The sequence below is a fragment of the Rhinopithecus roxellana genome, chromosome 14 (assembly GCF_007565055.1).
Source record: "Rhinopithecus roxellana isolate Shanxi Qingling chromosome 14, ASM756505v1, whole genome shotgun sequence".
Taxonomy (NCBI): Eukaryota; Metazoa; Chordata; class Mammalia; order Primates; family Cercopithecidae; genus Rhinopithecus; species Rhinopithecus roxellana.
The window spans coordinates 76,116,483-76,132,674 of record NC_044562.1 but is presented as its reverse complement, the minus strand read 5'-3'; the positions used below and the strand labels follow the sequence as shown (position 1 = coordinate 76,132,674).

The following is a 16,192-nucleotide window of genomic DNA, read 5'->3' as shown; positions in this document are numbered from 1 at the left end:
AGAGAAATAAAACGACCAAGTTTTTTCAAGGGGCCTGACCCCTGTAATCTGTTTTTTTCTGTCCTCCCCATTTCGTATTCTCACCCCCCCACCCCCCAATGTTTTTTGTTTTACAGCAAATGACAATGATCTACCCATGGAGGAGGGCATGGCATTCACTATAGGTAAATGGAACTCCCCTTCCAAGTGCATAGCTCCTGGTGGAAGCTGCTGCCACTGGCCTAGGCCCGGCAGTCCGGTGAAGGACTAATAAAGCCAATCAACGTAATGAAATAATTCAGACGCACTGGAAATCTGATTAAATAATATCCTCAAGCCCCATCTTCCTAAATCAGATACTTACCGACACATTTAGGAGAAGGCAGCCATCCAACCTCTAATCCTGTTACCAGCATAATGTGGTATTGGGTTTTTTGTTTTGTTTTGTTTTTTCATTAACACCCAGTAACTAGGCGCTATTATGTCCCTTGCTCCCTGTCAGCAAATGGCATGTGCTCTCTGGTGGCCTGTTCCTGGCTGATCCTGTGATTGGTACCACCACCAAATTCCAGTCACCTAGGGCGGTAAAGACATCATATTTCTGTCTGTGGGACTTAATAGAGAAGCAATTAGAGTGAAATAAGAAATTTGTTATTTGCTGATGAATGAATATTTTGAGCATGGTTTTAAAATTGAAAATTTTTTTTAAAAATTCGTATTTATAAGAGGGACTGGTGTTTGGGTGGTTATTATCCACGGGGTCCTAATTAAGCCTTGATTAAAATGCCCTTCTTTCTCTAAAAAATTACGAACTAGGCAACTTCATACATTTTGAATGGCATAGTGTTTCCTCTTCCTACTGTTTAGTTTGTAGTATACTATGTAAGCAACATCAATTATCAACCCTTGCAAGATGACAACATGAGCCTGTGGGGGAAGCACTTGAGGGGAGGGAGGAGAAACTTCTCTTTTTTAATAATCAGCCCGAAACAATGTTTAACAAGAATCTGATGAGGTCACTGCAGTAAATATTTTTCCTCTTACAGAGCCAATCATCACGGAGGGATCCCCTGAATTTAAAGTCCTGGAGGATGCATGGACTGTAGTCTCCCTAGACAATCAAAGGTGCTTTCTGCCCCGTTGCTTTTAAATTGTATGGGAAGGGAAGATTGGTCCGACGGCGCTCTTGCCGCCAGGCCGGAGCTTGAGTGCGCGCGTTCTGATGGCTGGGTGCTGTGTTACAGGTCGGCCCAGTTCGAGCACACGGTTCTCATCACGTCGAGGGGCGCGCAGATCCTGACCAAACTGCCCCATGAGGCCTGAGAAGCCGCCCGAAGGTCGCGGTGACCAGGTGCCTTTTTAAATAAATTGCTGAAATCTGGCTGGAGAACTTTTAGAAGAAACAGGGGAATGACCGGTCATGCGGTAACCTACGTGGCACCTAATAGTATCTTGGAAAAACCCGGGGGGCACTGGAGGGCAACTGGGAACTCGGCTCTGAAGGCCTGCCGGGGTCGCGCGGCTATGGAAAAACAAATCCTGGCCCTGGACTCGGTTTCCCAGCGCGGTCAACGCATCTAGAGGGGACTGGAGGAAACCCCTTCGTTTGGAAGACGAGAGATTCCAAGAGAAGCACGGTTTTCTCTTTCCCTTGTCCTGACTGTTCCAGTAAAAAACCTCTTAAATCCATTGTGTCTGAGGTCCTTACCTCTCTGGCAGTTACAATGATCTTTGTGTCTGAATTTTGCACGTCTGCCGAAAAACCCCAACCTGTTGACTGGGACTTTTTAAAATCCGTTTTTCCCTCTTGTGTATCCCACATTGGCCGGCCCCAAGGATGCTCGCAGAAGCCAGTCCCCAACTCCAGCCCTTCCGTATCTTTCCCCTCCATCGCGGCTTTGCGATGAAAGATTAGCCTGCGAACAGAGGCATTGATTACAAACATGTCCTTGGCAGTGGACTCTGGGCCTGGCCATTCTTCGGTTTTCTGTCAATCCAGGAACGCCACTTTTCTGGACCACTGCGGCTCTTCCTCCCCTGCCCACATCCAGCCCTCCAAGGCCTTCCCAGAGGTGAAGTTTGAGGCCCTCCCGGCAACCATCCCACACGCACGCACGCTAGACCATTTGCTGCACTAGGAATTCGAGCTTGGGCCCCACTCGCCCAGTTGTGTACAGTGACTGGTTAGTGGGCGGTCTGGTCTCTAAAATGACCCCTCCCCACACTGGCCCTCTTCGCATCGGGACCTGCGCTCGCACGCTCCAGGAGCCGCAAAGGTCAGCTGTTCCGGAAACTGAGAGGGTCCCAAAGAGAGGAGATACCGGCGCATTTGAGAGCAAGGGCCTACTTGGCCGGGACTGAAGCTTGCGAGTTGAACTCCAGTTCGGCCGGCAGCTCCATCCCGCTTCAGGAGCAGGAATCCAAGGGCCCACGCTGTGTAAGCCAAGGGCCATTCCTGCCCGGAGCACCCTCCTTTCCCTTGCGCTTGCTCTCCAGTACCAGTTCCGCACCTGAGCTCAAGGGTAGGGAGGGGCCGGGCCTCTGGCAGTCCACGAAGGAAGCCGTCTGCCTCCGGTTGTGATTTTAGGAACAAGTCCAATGAGGGTTTTCAAGCAGTTAATGGTTGTGCTAACTCTGGTTTCTACTGAAGCGGGTTTTGCAAAGCTGACATCCCTTAAAAATAGCTTGGGCTTTCGGAAGCGGCAAGGAAATGGCAACTGTAGTTGCCAGGACAGGTGGTGTCCTCGGCCAGGACTAAGAGCCAGCTCATCTTTGTAACACTCATAATGTGGGAAACTGAGGACCAGCCGGCTCGGAAAAGTGATGAGTTCCAGCTTTTACCTAACACAGGGTTCTCCCCGTCGTCCCCCAACCCCTCCAACTCGGCTTCTTTGTGTCCAGGGTTGTAGATTTTTGGATAGAGGTGTTTCTGATTCTAGTGAGTCTGAGAACTGGAAAAGACCAGGGAGTGGTTGACGATTTACAAAGTCCATAGAAAAACTTTGTATGTGGTCGGAAGTTGGCCAAGCAGAGGCCCACAGGCTGACGCTACCGCCCACCCCCCACCCCCCAAAGATCTGAATTCCCTAAAGAGCAAGCGGGTTCAGCTGGCCTTGGGAGATGTTTGCTGGAGAATGACTTCAGTTTTCTCCTAAGGCAATCAGATTGCAACCATTAGTATTGTATCTTATCTGCAAAGCAGTTAACTCCGAGGTTCCCCAAGGATACTTTTATTAGGACCACAGGACTTTACCAACCACTGAGGTAACACGCTGCTTGTGCAGCAATTATTTTGAGGTGGAGGTATTTATGGGACAAGTTTATAATTCCATTTATTAAAGGGACTAACCTAAAATGTGTGTGTATATATATGTGTGTGTATATGTGTGTAGCAACACTCAGCAGCTCCCTAAAGAACTCCCTTTTAACATGCTTTGAAGTTGAGATTAGGAAGTAGATTTAAAAATACCTCGTCCACGCCTTCCTGTCCCTCTTGCAGCTGAACTGGCCCAAAGCCTCACCCAGAGCCACTGGGATTCCAGCCAAGAGTGGCTGTGGCTAACACCACCAGGACCTCCTGGTTCTGAGGTGACTCCAGTAGGTTCCATGAGAAATCTGCAACCCTCAGGACAAATGGGAGGGTTTTGTTTTCTCTCAGAGTGAGGGCAGGCAACAATTTAAGCAAACCGGCATTCAGAACAGGTGTCACCTTAGCAGTAGAGGGTGGGAGGGATCCACTCCAGGCTCACAAAGTGCGGCTAAGATCCCACGTTGAGAAACCAGCTACTGCCAGCGGCTCGGCATGAGAGGGCCCCTGCTTAGTGCTCCTCCCTAGACCTGCTTTTCTGGGCTAAGAAATAATTCCGGAGTGTAGCCATCTCTTGCTCACACACAATCCGCTTCTAAATTAAACAAGGCTCTGAAACAGTATCCCGAGGGGCGCATGCCGGACTTTTGTTCCAAGAAGGCAACCAGGTCCCCTGTGCTGCCGCAAAAGTCTTTGATCCCTCTCCAGCTGTGGACACAGAGCACCCAAGAGACTGTCGCGATGTGTGGCCGTCTCTCCCCTTACCCCCACCTTGCAAGTCTCTGGAATACACTCTCCCTAGGCGGCCCGGCCGTCGGGTTTCCTCACGCCTTGCCCTGAGCTCCCGGAATTACCAATTCCACTTTCCCCGGTCCCAACCCAGACCCCGCGCCCGCCGCGGCGATCACTTACGTGGGCAAGGCCCTCAGGGCACGCGCAAGAGACCCGGGGCCCGGGCAGTATCCAAGCGACTGTGCTGGGCACACGGCATGGCACTCCGCACCCTAAAACAGGCACTAGTAAGGAGCAATTAAAACCACAAGTGCGACACAGAAATCAGAAAGAGCCGAGCGGCTCCAGGAGTTGCCTGGTGGCGGAATCATTAGCTGGCTGTTGCTACAAAGCCTCACCGTGTGGTTCGGTGACTAAGAAAAAAAAAATCTTTTAAACGTTGGCAAACCCGTTATTGGTTTGTCCTATTGGGTTTTTTTTTTCTTTTGTTTTTCTCTTTGCTCCAACCACGCTGCCTGAAATATTTCTGCCCCCAGCATTGTGCCCTTAAACCAAAGAAGAGGAATTCTGCGGGCAGCAGCAGCTGGTACAGAAGTTAAAAAAAAGAGAAACCCCCTCTACTAACATCTATAACGACAGCACCGATGTAATTTGTTTTGAATGTTCATTTTTATTGGTGTTCCCTCTGCCAAAATGCGCTTGATTACAGAGGTTTGTCCTGTGATCATTGCACACTCCAGACAGGGGAAGGTGCAGCGATGAAGGTTCAGCTCAGGCCAGATCAAATCCCGAGCTGTTTAACGCTGAAAGGCTTCATGTTGCTATTAGTGTTAAATATATGGCTAATTATGCGTATGAAAATTAAACATCAGTGTTATGCTAATGGGGCGCCTTCAGCTGCGGATCTGAGCACTTGAGACTACCATTTAATCAAATGAATCAGTAACTAATACATCTGCACGTGTGAACTTTCACAAGATCATTTTCCCGTTCCCGTCACACCGCTAAATTATGAAAGAAATAATTATCAACACTTTCTAATTACCTAACAAAGTAAATTGGGATTCACCGTGGGGCTGGCGGGTTGGGGAACCAACATCCACTTACAGCCAGGGTGGTGTGCGCCACACCGCGAGGGGGTGGCCGTATTGGTAGTAGTGGCGATGGGTTGGGGGCTTTTGTGCACTTTTTCATACCTAGCACCTCAGAAAACGGAGCAGCTGCAGCTCTTGCCTCCACTAGCCCTGCCCCCTAGGCCCGGTGGCGCGCGCTTTGGCCACTGGAGGTGAGGAAGATACTAGGTGGCAAAGCGAGAGGTCTACACATAGATAGGGGAGCCTACTACTGGCCTGGGTTTGCTGCGGGTTTCGGTGTCCCCCAGGGACTCCTAAACTCTGGAAGTCTCGCTAGACCTCAGGAGGCCGGAAAACGACCACCTGGCGTCCGCGGCTTCAGCAGATCTGAGCCCCTAGGCCCCCTGGGCTCCACGCTGAGCCGCGCTCTCGGGGCGAGTGAGCCCTGGGCTCTCCGCGCAAGGGAGTGGAGAAGGGAGGGGGAGGAGGAGGAAGGCTGGGAGGGAAAGAGGATGTGTGTGTTGGGGGAGGGGGCGGCGCAGTCGCCTTTCTTGGGAGGAGAAGCGCGGGTTCCTGGCTCTCCACGCGCACTGCTTTAATCAGACCGTGCAGCCTCGAGCTGGAGTGGCCAGCTGGGCCTGGAGCAATGCGAGCGGGCCCCAGGGAGCGACGGCGGCGGCGGCGCAGCGGCCGAGTGAGTGAGTTCGCAGGGAGGGCCCCTAAGCCCCGACTCCAGGGATGTGGCAGAGCGTACCCGGGCCGGGGAGGCGCGGCCGAATGGGCGCCGCGCTAGGCACAAGGCTCTTGGGAGGACCTCTGTCTGTTGGCCGCCTCGGGCGCCCCCCAGTGCACGACTCCGCGCTCCAGAGGCAGAGGTCAGGCTCCTCCCGAGCAGCCCTAGCTCTGCGCCGGACTGAGTGGCAGCGACGAGAAGCGGTACAGGGTGTCCGGCGTTAGGGACCGCTGAAGGGTGGGGACAGTGGCAGGGGGCGGAGGCGCCGAGCCGCTGGTTGGTTCCCGGGGAGGAAGGCGCGCGAGGGAGGCGGGAGGCCGCTGAGCCGCGGGCCGCAGCGGTCCCGGCGCAGACGCCGCAGCCCATTGTGCTTCCTGCCCGGCGCGCTCTGTTGCAGAGCAGCCCCGGCAGGGAAGTGTGGATGCGTCTCTCCCGAGGCCGGGCCGCCTCGCCCGCTCTAGTCCAGCGGAGCCCGAGCGCCTCAGACCAATCCCCAGTGATTATGCAAGACAGCGGACCAATCAGCTCCGCCAGCTCATGAATATTTATGACCTTGGCTGAGTCAAAGCTTTGAACCGAGTTTGGGGAGCTCAGCAGCATCATGCTTAGACTTTTCAAAGAGACAAACTCCATTTTCTTATGAATGGAAAGTGAAAACCCCTGTTCTGCTTAAATTGGGTTCCTTCCTGTCCTGAGAAACATAGAGACCCCCAAAAGGGAAGCAGAGGAGAGAAAGTCCCACACCCAGACCCCGCGAGAAGAGATGACCATGACCACCATGCCAGAAAGTCTCAACAGCCCCGTGTCGGGCAAGGCGGTGTTTATGGAGTTTGGGCCGCCCAACCAGCAAATGTCTCCTTCTCCCATGTCCCACGGGCACTACTCCATGCACTGTTTACACTCGGCGGGCCATTCGCAGCCCGACGGCGCCTACAGCTCAGCCTCGTCCTTCTCCCGACCGCTGGGCTACCCCTACGTCAACTCGGTCAGCAGCCACGCTTCCAGCCCCTACATCAGTTCGGTGCAGTCCTACCCGGGCAGCGCCAGCCTCGCCCAGAGCCGCCTGGAGGACCCAGGTACGTGCGCTTGCCAGGGAGAGGGAGAGGAGGAGGTACAAGGGAGAGAGGGAAAGAAGGAGCGGGGAAGAAGAGGAGAGGGAGAGAGAGAAGAGAGGAGAGAGAAAGAGAAGAGAGGAGAGCGAGGTGGAGTGGGGGTGGGGAGGGCGCGGGAGCAGTGGAGGTTTCGAATATCAATCTATAGATCCTTGTCACAGCAAATAAATTTTTTTAAAAATTCACTCAATTTGCAACTATCCAGCAAAGGATAAATCCCAGAGCGTCTCCTGGCACTGGCTGGGCCTCTGGGCGGCTCGGTGTGCAGAGCACACAATGCCCCGCTGGAAAACAGAAACCCACATGTGCACGTATTAGTCTCGGTAATTATTTATTGCGTAGTGCTATAAACAATGTATGCAATTAAGGGTAATTAAACCTCAACTACCGCCTGCAAAAATAGCAAACTTTCCCTGCAAAGGCAGGGGCTGCGCTTCTGGGAACGGCTCTATCCCGCCTGCAGCGGCCCGGGACAGGCCCTCGGATTTTGGGGGACCCTTCCCTGGCTTTCAGAGTTTCTTGAACGTTCTCTCCCTGGTCCTGCCTCCGCCACCCTTCGGTAGCCACTGGCTCTTGGCTGTTCGCACTAAAGGCGGCCCCTCGTATTAACAACGGGCCCTGCTTCTGCTGTCCCTCCAGGGGCGGACTCGGAGAAGAGCACGGTGGTGGAAGGCGGTGAAGTGCGCTTCAATGGCAAGGGAAAAAAGATCCGTAAACCCAGGACGATTTATTCCAGTTTGCAGTTGCAGGCTTTGAACCGGAGGTTCCAGCAAACTCAGTACCTAGCTCTGCCGGAGAGGGCGGAGCTCGCGGCCTCTTTGGGACTCACACAGACTCAGGTACCTCGCCGCTGCCGCTCCGTTCCGCCACGCAGGCTTTCCGCGGCCGGCCTGCGCCCGGGTCTTCATTTCTTGTTCGCTGTGCCTCACGGTCGGGGTGTCACTGTGTGTGTGTGTGTTTGTGTTCACCCCTGGCTCTCAGCGTGTCTCCTTCCTCCCTCATCCTCTGCCCTAGCTCTGTCGCTGCTCTCGGTATCCCGAGCTGCCTGCAGCCCGGCCTTCTGTCCCCCGACAATCTGATTAGGGCGCAGGAAGGATTTCCCTAGACGTTTTGTTTGGGAACTCTGAGGTCACACGTGCCTAAACAACTGGAACAATAGACTCGGGGCTTAATCCCTCCCTTGCCTTTAAATTGTGTGACTAATCACTTGGGGCCTGGGTCTAAGCCTCGGCCTCCCTCCTCCTCTTTCTCACAGGTTGGGGGTGGGGGGAGAACCTTTCCTCCGCCCTCTCACCTCTCAAGTCCCAGATCTTAGAGGAGAAACGGGACCTTCCTTCCCGGCTTTCTCTAAGACTCCGGGGAGCCCGTGAGGGTTCTGACGGCGGCGGGCGCGGGCTTTCAACGTCGGGTACGGGATTTGGAGCAGAGCTGGAGAAAGCAAACAGACCGTAGGTTTTGAATCCAAAGAAAAGAATGGTTTTGAATCCAAAGAAAAGTTCAACAAAACCTTGAGGCCTCCTTAGTCCGTCCCAACTCAAGGGCAGAAAGGATGTCGCATAGAAAAGTTGGGTCGCTTTGCAAATAAATTTCCTCCACTCCTTCCTAGGTTTTCGATTCTTTTATTGATGTTGATATTGGAATTGCGGGCTTGGTGTTGTGCAGGCGCTGTATCTTCCGCAGGCGATAGCCACGGTCGGACTGAGCCCCTGGCAGGATAAGGCCTGGATCCCAGTTCACCCCTCACCACAACTCCTCCCTGGCTCTCTGAGAGCTGCCCCAATGGGCTGACGGCGGCGGGCGGTTAGGCCTTCGAGGCTTTGGCTCTTATGGGGGAAGGGAGAAAGGAGGGCTGTCTCTGCTTCTCTGGCGGGGAGCTGCCAGCTGGCGCAGGGTTGGGAGGTCCTCTCTCTGCTGCTCTGCGGTCCCTTTTTTCCTCCCTGTGACCTAGGTAGGCTCAGTGGTCCCAGCCTGAGTCACGTTGTTGTCCGCTCTTGCAGGTCAAGATCTGGTTCCAAAACAAGCGATCCAAGTTCAAGAAGCTGATGAAGCAGGGTGGGGCGGCTCTAGAGGGTAGTGCGTTGGCCAACGGCCGGGCCCTGTCTGCTGGCTCCCCACCCGTGCCGCCCGGCTGGAACCCTAACTCTTCATCCGGGAAGGGCTCAGGCGGAAACGCGGGCTCCTATATCCCCAGCTACACATCGTGGTACCCTTCAGCGCACCAAGAAGCTATGCAGCAACCCCAACTTATGTGAGGTTGCCCGCCCGCCTCCTTGTCTCCCCGGCCCAGGCCCCTCCCGCCTCCAGGTCCATCCACCCTGTCCGGAAAAGAAGGACCCAGAGGGAAGAAGAAGGAACAGTGGAGGCAGGACGAGCTCCATCTCCTCAGAGCCCCGCGAGGTCCGGCCCAGCAACTTCCCGGCGCCCGCGCTCTGGCCTGAACCCTGGCCTGGGCCGAGCAGTAGCAGCAGAGAGTGGCCTCGGAGGGAAGGCACTGCCACCTGAGACAGGCCAAGTAGCAAGATAAACCCGCTTCACCCGACCCACCGACCTTCAGCTTTGTGGGACTATCAGGAAAAAAACAAAACAAAAACAAAATGTAGAAAAAGCAAAAGCTCTTTTCTGTCCTGTCAGTCTCCTGTCTCCTTTTGCTCTGTGCCCTGATAAAGTCAAGGTCCTCATCCGTCCGCTGTCCTCATTCTGCGGCCGCTGCGAAAAGCCACCAGGTCTGAGAGACCCGGGTCCTGCCCGGCTGACCATCTCCGGATCCTGGGACACTGCCTGACCATCTGTGTAGCTGGTGTGGGAATCTGGGGGCATTGAAGGGAGGGGGTTTTATTTATTGAGAAATGGACTTCGCCTGAGGCTGTTTACCAATTCGAGGTTCTGCTGGGCGCAAGGAACTCACTGTTCAAACGCACTGTTTACTTTAAACGCAAGGGGAGAAACGAATAAGGAGGACGTGGTGATTTTTAATTTATACAGTAACTTTTGTACTTCTCTGGTATGGAGAGTTTGGAGCCGAACGATTTGCATTTTTTACATGTCCGACATTATTTAATAAATACTTTTTAAAAGAAAAGAAAGATAAATGAAGTCAACACGATTTTCTCATCTGGGGAGGAACTCTTGGTTGCTTCGCCTGCACAAGATGGAAAACACTGATTTCCTCCTTGGGTAGAAAGAGGGAGCGAGGACAAATGGGGAGTAGAGAGAAAACAGGCGAGAACAAGCACCCTAATTCCAGTGGGCTTTACAATAAGACAAAATCAGCTTTACAACAATCCCTAGAGGCTCAACCACAGAGTAATGCCAGTCACTACCCTGAACGCACAATCTTCAGTCCAGGCTCTAATTACTGTACATATTATTGTTATTATTATTATTATTATTATTATTATTATTGTTGTTGTTCTGTAAACATGTTGCACAAGCTTAGCCTTTTTGCGTTCTGTTGTGTGTGGCTGTAAAACCCCATGCTTTGTGAAATGAGAATCTTGACATTTTACTTGTGAAATTTGGAAAATGTGATCAATTGAAATCAACTGTGTTTTGTGTTCTCTATGTCAAAGTTTAGTTTTATATTGAGAATGTTAACTTATTGCTTTGTATCTTGGGGAAAAAAAACTTTGTAAATAAGTTATAAAGTTTCTTTGAGACAGTAAAATTATGATTTCTTGAAAGAACTGCTCTCTCTTGTGCTGTGTGAGGGTATGCCAGGGGGCCAGGCCAGGTTCTCACCTCTGGAGATAGTTCATACAGGGTCAGTGACTTATCAACTTATCGGTGATAGAATGGGCACCCTGTACTCCAGAAACACCAGGATATCGTCAGAGGCCTGTGGGGTGCCCCATTGGACCTTTTCTTTTTGCCTTGCTCCCTGGACCCCCAAGGTGTGTAATTCCTACCTGAATTGGAGGGGTAAGGAGAGAATCCCTGGCGAGGGTTCCCCGGGAAGGGGGCTCAGGAACAGGTGCATCAGGGCAGAGCTGACGCTCAGGAACCAAAAGGATGTTGAAGACCAGCTGAGAGGAGATGAAGTCAGAGTTCAAAGTCAGCCAGCCAGGACGATTTCAGTTTTTTCCACACCCAGCCAGCTCTTGGGAGGCCGGGAGGTTGGGAGGCTGAGAGGCCTGGAAGCAGAGACACTGCTTTGCCTCTAGTCTTTCTCCGGATCTGGCCTCCCGGCTTTTGCATGCCCGGAGGCGCTGGATTCCATCGCGGAAAAGACGCAGCCAGACGCCAGGCAGGGGCCGGAAAGACACGTCTGTCAGACTGCCCCTCTATCAATCAGTGCGCTCCAGGGGACAGGGCACAGTCCCAGGGAGCCACCCTGGGAGCTCCACAGTGAGAAAGGCAGGTTCCTGTCTAATGATTCGGGGTCTTCCTCTGCACCTCACAGGAATGGAGGTGGTAAGGAAAGGGTGGCTGACTCTTTGGAACCCCAAAATCTGACCAAAGTCAAGCACACCACTCCCACCTCATCCCAGTCCGAAAGTCCCAAGGCCAGACCCTTATGGGAGCGCCTCTAGGGAAGCATTTGCTCAGATTAGTTCCCTCCAAAGGAACACGGGCTCCAGGGGACTAGAACCAGATTGGTTCCCTTGTCGTGGCCCTGCGTCCCAGCCCAAACTCAACCCCAACCCCAGATCCCGCAGCCGAGCCGAGGCAGTCCCAGAGAGCTGCGGGCCCAAACGGGCTGTCAAACGCTATTTCTGCTTCTCCCGCACTCTCCTTCCAGCGCTCCTGCCCGCGGGAGCTGGCCCTCCACCTTTGGGGGGCCATTTCAGGCGCACGGTGGGGAGCAGAGCCCGGAAGGCAGTGATCTGTGTTGTGACAAGCACCCATTTTTCAATTGGTGCTGGTGAAAGATCAGATGCGCCAGGCTCTTCCGACGCCCTTTGTGAAGGGGAGGAGGAAGTGGCGGGGCTGCTGGGAGTGGGGGAAGGCGGTATGATGGAAGCAGGGAAAGTAGGGGGTGGGGGATGATGCTGAGGACCTCCAAGCCCCTTCCAGGCCTGAGATTAGGACTTTTCTCCGCAGCACCTAGAAGCACCAGCGCTAATGGGAGAAATCAGACCTCGAAGACAGGGATGTGGGCAGTCAGATGGGCCTCAAAGCTGAGGAAGGAACCAATTTCCCAACTCCGGCGTGGGGTAGGGGGTCTTCCTAGGTTCAATTTCCCCTGGGAGATGTGACTTTGCTAGTGCGAAGATTTCTGTCCCGCATCTGACTCAGGTCCCCTAGATAACAGCTAGGGCCCAACCCCTCAAGTTACAGGCGGAATCTATTTGGTCAAGCGGATTGTAATACTTTGAGATATTAGCTTATACTAATTTAATAATCTCTTGCTAACAGTTCAAATAGAGAAATTATTAGTTTTAGCTCAACGAAAACGGTCTTTAGTTAGGCTCTATTATAATTATAAGCGGTTGTACTTTTAAAAAATGTTAATCTCAATATAGGCCTAATTAATGCTACCTTGTTACTGACAAGTAGTTCATCAAATATCTGATTCAAAGATTTTCATAATGAGTATATTAATTAAACTATGAATAATCTAAAGGTGGTTATATTTAAACAATACCTCATTATAATGATTAAATACTGATTTCGAATATTATGTCTTAACAATTGTCACTTAGAAAACACAACCTTTCCTTATGTATGAGTCTGTAATGGCAAAATGCAATTTTGGGATTTTTTTCCCTTGTTCAAAAAATGTGAACCTCATTTTAAAACACTTCTGAAATAGGTTACACACAGCTTAATGATTATCAAAATGACTCTTTTCTGCAAAAAAAAGACCCCAAAGTGCGCGTACAGCTGCAAACCCAAGAGGGTCAGCATCATTTCACTGTATTCTCTTCTTGATTACAAGCCGGGCCCATCAAACACAACATAATTACAGTAATTTCAGGTTTATTTATTCTAATGCAGTTTCCCCATCTCTCTGGTAATTATGAGCAATTTTTTCGCCCAGGGAATCTTTTTGCATTAACAAAAGAGATAACGCACTGAAAGCCAAATTTGCTGTGCATTGAGAAAAGGAAAAAAAAAAATCAAATAGGTGCGAGCTGCCATCTCTGCAATTCTCCGGTACCGGAGCCGGCAAATTGCTTGCAGGTGTATGGAGCAAGCTTGTCAATGGCCAGGCCTCCAAATTAGCAAAATGCACAGCAGCAAAGTAATGAAGACAGACTTAGCAAAATTGCCAAACAACAGATATCCCTTTAATATCTTCTCTCACTCACACTAGCTCTAAAAAGGGGTAGGGGTAGGGACAGAAGCAACAGCCCCAGCCCCCTCCTCACTGCTCTTGGCTTTCATGAGCCCGGAGGGGCTGGGTAGCCTTGTGAGTGGTAATCTAATTGTGAGAGAACTCAGATCCTAAATCGAGGCACTATTTTACAAATATAAAACTGGAAACATTTATAGTTCACAGCTTTTCCTCACTGATCATTATGTTTTATTTTTATTTCTTTCTTCCGGAAATCTGCACCTGGGCTGGGTTAGATATAATAGCTCTTCAGCCTTCTTGATTCTGTACCAGTTTTTAGAGCCACAAGAAGTTTTAAGATTCCCCCCACCTATATGCACAGAAGTGTGAATTTATTCATAGAGAGTCATCTGATGTAGAAACTAACTGAATCTTTCACTTTGAAGAAATTGTCAATTTCTGTTACCCAAGGAAAGGTAGGTCTGTGCGCTGGATGTGGAACATGAGATACTAGATCAAGAAAAATTGGGAGCAAACAAGCAACCCAGGCTTCCTAGCTTTAAATCTTTATCCTGGTATCCATCTCTTCCTTTCTGTATCTTTTATAAACTGATTTCAGAATTATCTGGTTTTCATCATACCACCGCCTGGATTAAACACCTTTGAAATTATAGGCTAAAAGCAAACTTTTCTGCTCTTCATCCCACATGGCCATAGGAACCTCCATCAAATGCAGTAGAGAGGGCAAGGGTCCTTCCCTCCCATGCCTCAAAGAAATCCTCCTCCGGTCCCCAGCTCCACAACAAACCTCCAGCTCCAGCGTAGACAGACAAACGGCTGTAAAGATTGCCTTCCCCAGGCTCAAGAAGCATGTCACCCCCACCCACCGCTTTCCTACCCCCTCCCTCATCCCTCAATCTTCGGGGATTAACACTTCCTGAAACATCAAGTGTTTTTATAAAAAGGAAAAAAATAATCCTGACATCGCTGACAAGAAGTTTTGATGGAAGAATTAGCTGGTGCATACATAATCACTCCCCCACCCTCCTACTCCCGGAGCGGGAGCCACGGCGGCGGGCGCAGCGCAGCCTTCCAACCCTCTGAAAAATGAAACCGGTTTCCACCCTTACCTTCTTCAGTGTCAATTTCAGATAATCTGGACACACACTCTTTGCTACATCAAATCAAAAGGGTCGAAGGTAGCTTTTGGCTGGGAGAATAACAGGAAAGAAAAATCAAAAAAGAAAAAAGGGGAAAAAAAGGAAAAATAGAAAAATACAAAACCGACCAAGCCAGAGTAAAACAAAACCAGAAAACCAAAAAGAATCCCCCAGTCCCATCCTCCTATCTTGAGAGTAAAGAGTGGAAAGAGGTCCCCAGGACCAGGCGCCTCAGAGCGCCGCAGGCTTTTTGCAGCGCTGCGCTTGCAGAATAGGACTGAAATTTTCGGCTATATAGCCTCTGTCTTTATAGCTGATGAAAAAAATTGCAGATTATTAGCATAAATGTTTACTCTTCATTACGCTGATGACATTGTGCACTCGAGATCTTGGTAATCTTTGGGAAAATTATGAGTAATTTTTAAAAATTTTAAAGCAGCAGCAGTTACCATGCAATTCAGGCTAATTCTGCGTAGGCTCCGAACGGATATAATTATCGAGGAGTCAAGATGTTATGCTAAAAACTATGCATTGATATTCCCATTTATTATGTACATACAACTTTGACAATGTTGATGCTTGAAATAGCAGGAAATTGTCTTGCGCAAAAATTACAGTCCATATTAGGACATCTGAAATTGCGAAGAATTATATAGTAATTGCAGGCTTTCAGATGGGAGAGCCAGAATGCTCAAACTAGTGCAAATGTGGATAAAATTACAGATCAGAGCAAAAATTAGGGAAAAAGGGGGTCTGGGATTTTTCAGGTTGGCTATAGGATTCCGGAAGTGTCTAATGCCGCATGATTGCTGCAGCTTTAGGGGAGACATTCATGCCTCAAATAGAGCCTTGGCCAGGGTGGCTTTAATTGAATTTCTTGAGCTTTTTCTTTTAATAGGGGCGAATGAGGAAATTGGCCACCCAAGGCAAATTTTCGCTGTCCTCCCGTGAACGTGCCGAGGAGAGAATCCCTTTCCCGTACCTGCTCTCCCCAGTTGAATGCCCGGGAGGCCCCGAGGGGCTCCCCACCCTAAAAGCAGCAACTGAGAAAGTGACTAAACCGGATCCCCCCGCCTGCCACCTTCTCTTTTCTTTTTCTTTCCAGTTTTCCCCTCCTTCTTCCTTCGGCCCCCTTCCCGGATTCTGGCAAACCCCTCCACAGTGCAGCCGGGCCGGGCCCCGGGATGGGCAGGCCGGGCCCAGGGGCCGGGGGCGGGGGGGGGGCGGGATGATGGGGGAGCTGGCTGACTGTGCTGTCGGTGCCAGGCGGGGAGCATCTCGGGAGATGCCCAGGGCGGTTTTGGGAAGGTGGGAAGTGGAAGGTAGGAGCGGAGGGTCGGACTGGCCCGCCCCGCGACCGCCTAGGCTCTTCTTTTGTCTCTACCGCCCGGAGATAGCGTTCCCCCACCTCCCAGACATTCATTTCCCACTTGGGCGGCGCTTCTCTCGGGAACCGAGACACCCTGCGACTTTAAGAAGCAGAGGCCAGATCCACAGAGGGAGGGGGCGGGGCAGGAGCTGCCCCCGGGGCGGGGAGCGCGGAGGCGCCTGGCGGGAGAAGCCTACTGGAGCGCGGCCACAGCTCAGAGTTGCCGTGACTCGGTCGGGTTCTCCGGCCAGAAGTCCCCATTGTTCTGGGAGCGATGAGTTCACTTCCCCGGTGTCCGAGACTCCTGGACCGCAATAGGGACGGAGAAGCGGCAGCCTGGGCAGCCTACCACGTTTGCTCCGTGCGGGCCCCAGTCTGCCCCCTGGGGTCACCGGAGCGCGCTTCAAGTCCAATCCTTTCGCCCTCGCTTCTCGCCCCGAAGTTGTAATCCTCTGCCCAGCACCCCCGGCCCGCCTCGTGGGCCGGTTCTGCACCTTCTCCCACTCGGCA

General features: G+C 51.6%; 2 protein-coding genes and 1 long non-coding RNA gene across 4 annotated transcripts in view; 2 read left to right on the top strand and 1 right to left on the bottom strand.

Annotated features, from left to right (window-relative positions):
* The window catches only part of METAP1D (methionyl aminopeptidase type 1D, mitochondrial), a 93,858-nt gene extending 90,524 nt beyond the window's left edge, over positions 1 to 3,334 (top strand). The window contains 3 exon segments of the mRNA XM_030916587.1: positions 117 to 164; positions 1,026 to 1,104; positions 1,224 to 3,334. Of these exon segments, the coding sequence (XP_030772447.1) occupies positions 117 to 164; positions 1,026 to 1,104; positions 1,224 to 1,302 (206 nt within the window). The 3' untranslated portion in view covers positions 1,303 to 3,334.
* A 3,055-nt stretch (positions 3,335 to 6,389) lies between these two features.
* Positions 6,390 to 10,616, top strand: DLX1 (distal-less homeobox 1). Of its 2 annotated transcripts, XM_030916677.1 has the most exons (3): positions 6,390 to 6,900; positions 7,576 to 7,775; positions 8,934 to 10,611. In XM_030916677.1, the coding sequence occupies exons 1-3, from the start codon at positions 6,588 to 6,590 to the stop codon at positions 9,186 to 9,188; spliced, it is 768 nt and encodes a 255-aa protein (XP_030772537.1). In that variant the 5' UTR covers positions 6,390 to 6,587; the 3' UTR covers positions 9,189 to 10,611. The 2 variants fall into 2 exon arrangements, with proteins under 2 accessions (XP_030772537.1, XP_030772538.1); XM_030916678.1 differs by lacking the exon at positions 7,576 to 7,775 and having other exon boundaries at positions 6,417 to 6,900; positions 8,934 to 10,616.
* Positions 9,255 to 14,547, bottom strand: LOC115893234. Its single transcript, XR_004053214.1, has 3 exons — positions 14,284 to 14,547; positions 10,842 to 11,066; positions 9,255 to 9,743 (listed from the first exon to the last, which is right to left on the bottom strand). It is a non-coding gene; the product is annotated as an uncharacterized LOC115893234 (long non-coding RNA).
* Positions 14,548 to 16,192: the final 1,645 nt, after the last annotated feature.

Bases quoted from the DNA above. Each gene is read 5' to 3' on its own strand.
- DLX1 (XM_030916677.1), top strand. From the start codon at position 6,588: ATGACCATGACCACCATGCCAGAAAGTCTCAACAGCCCCGTGTCGGGC. The intron at 6,901-7,575 runs GTACGTGCGCTT...CTGTCCCTCCAG, and splicing joins GAGCCGCCTGGAGGACCCAG to GGGCGGACTCGGAGAAGAGC. The intron at 7,776-8,933 runs GTACCTCGCCGC...CCGCTCTTGCAG, and splicing joins TGGGACTCACACAGACTCAG to GTCAAGATCTGGTTCCAAAA.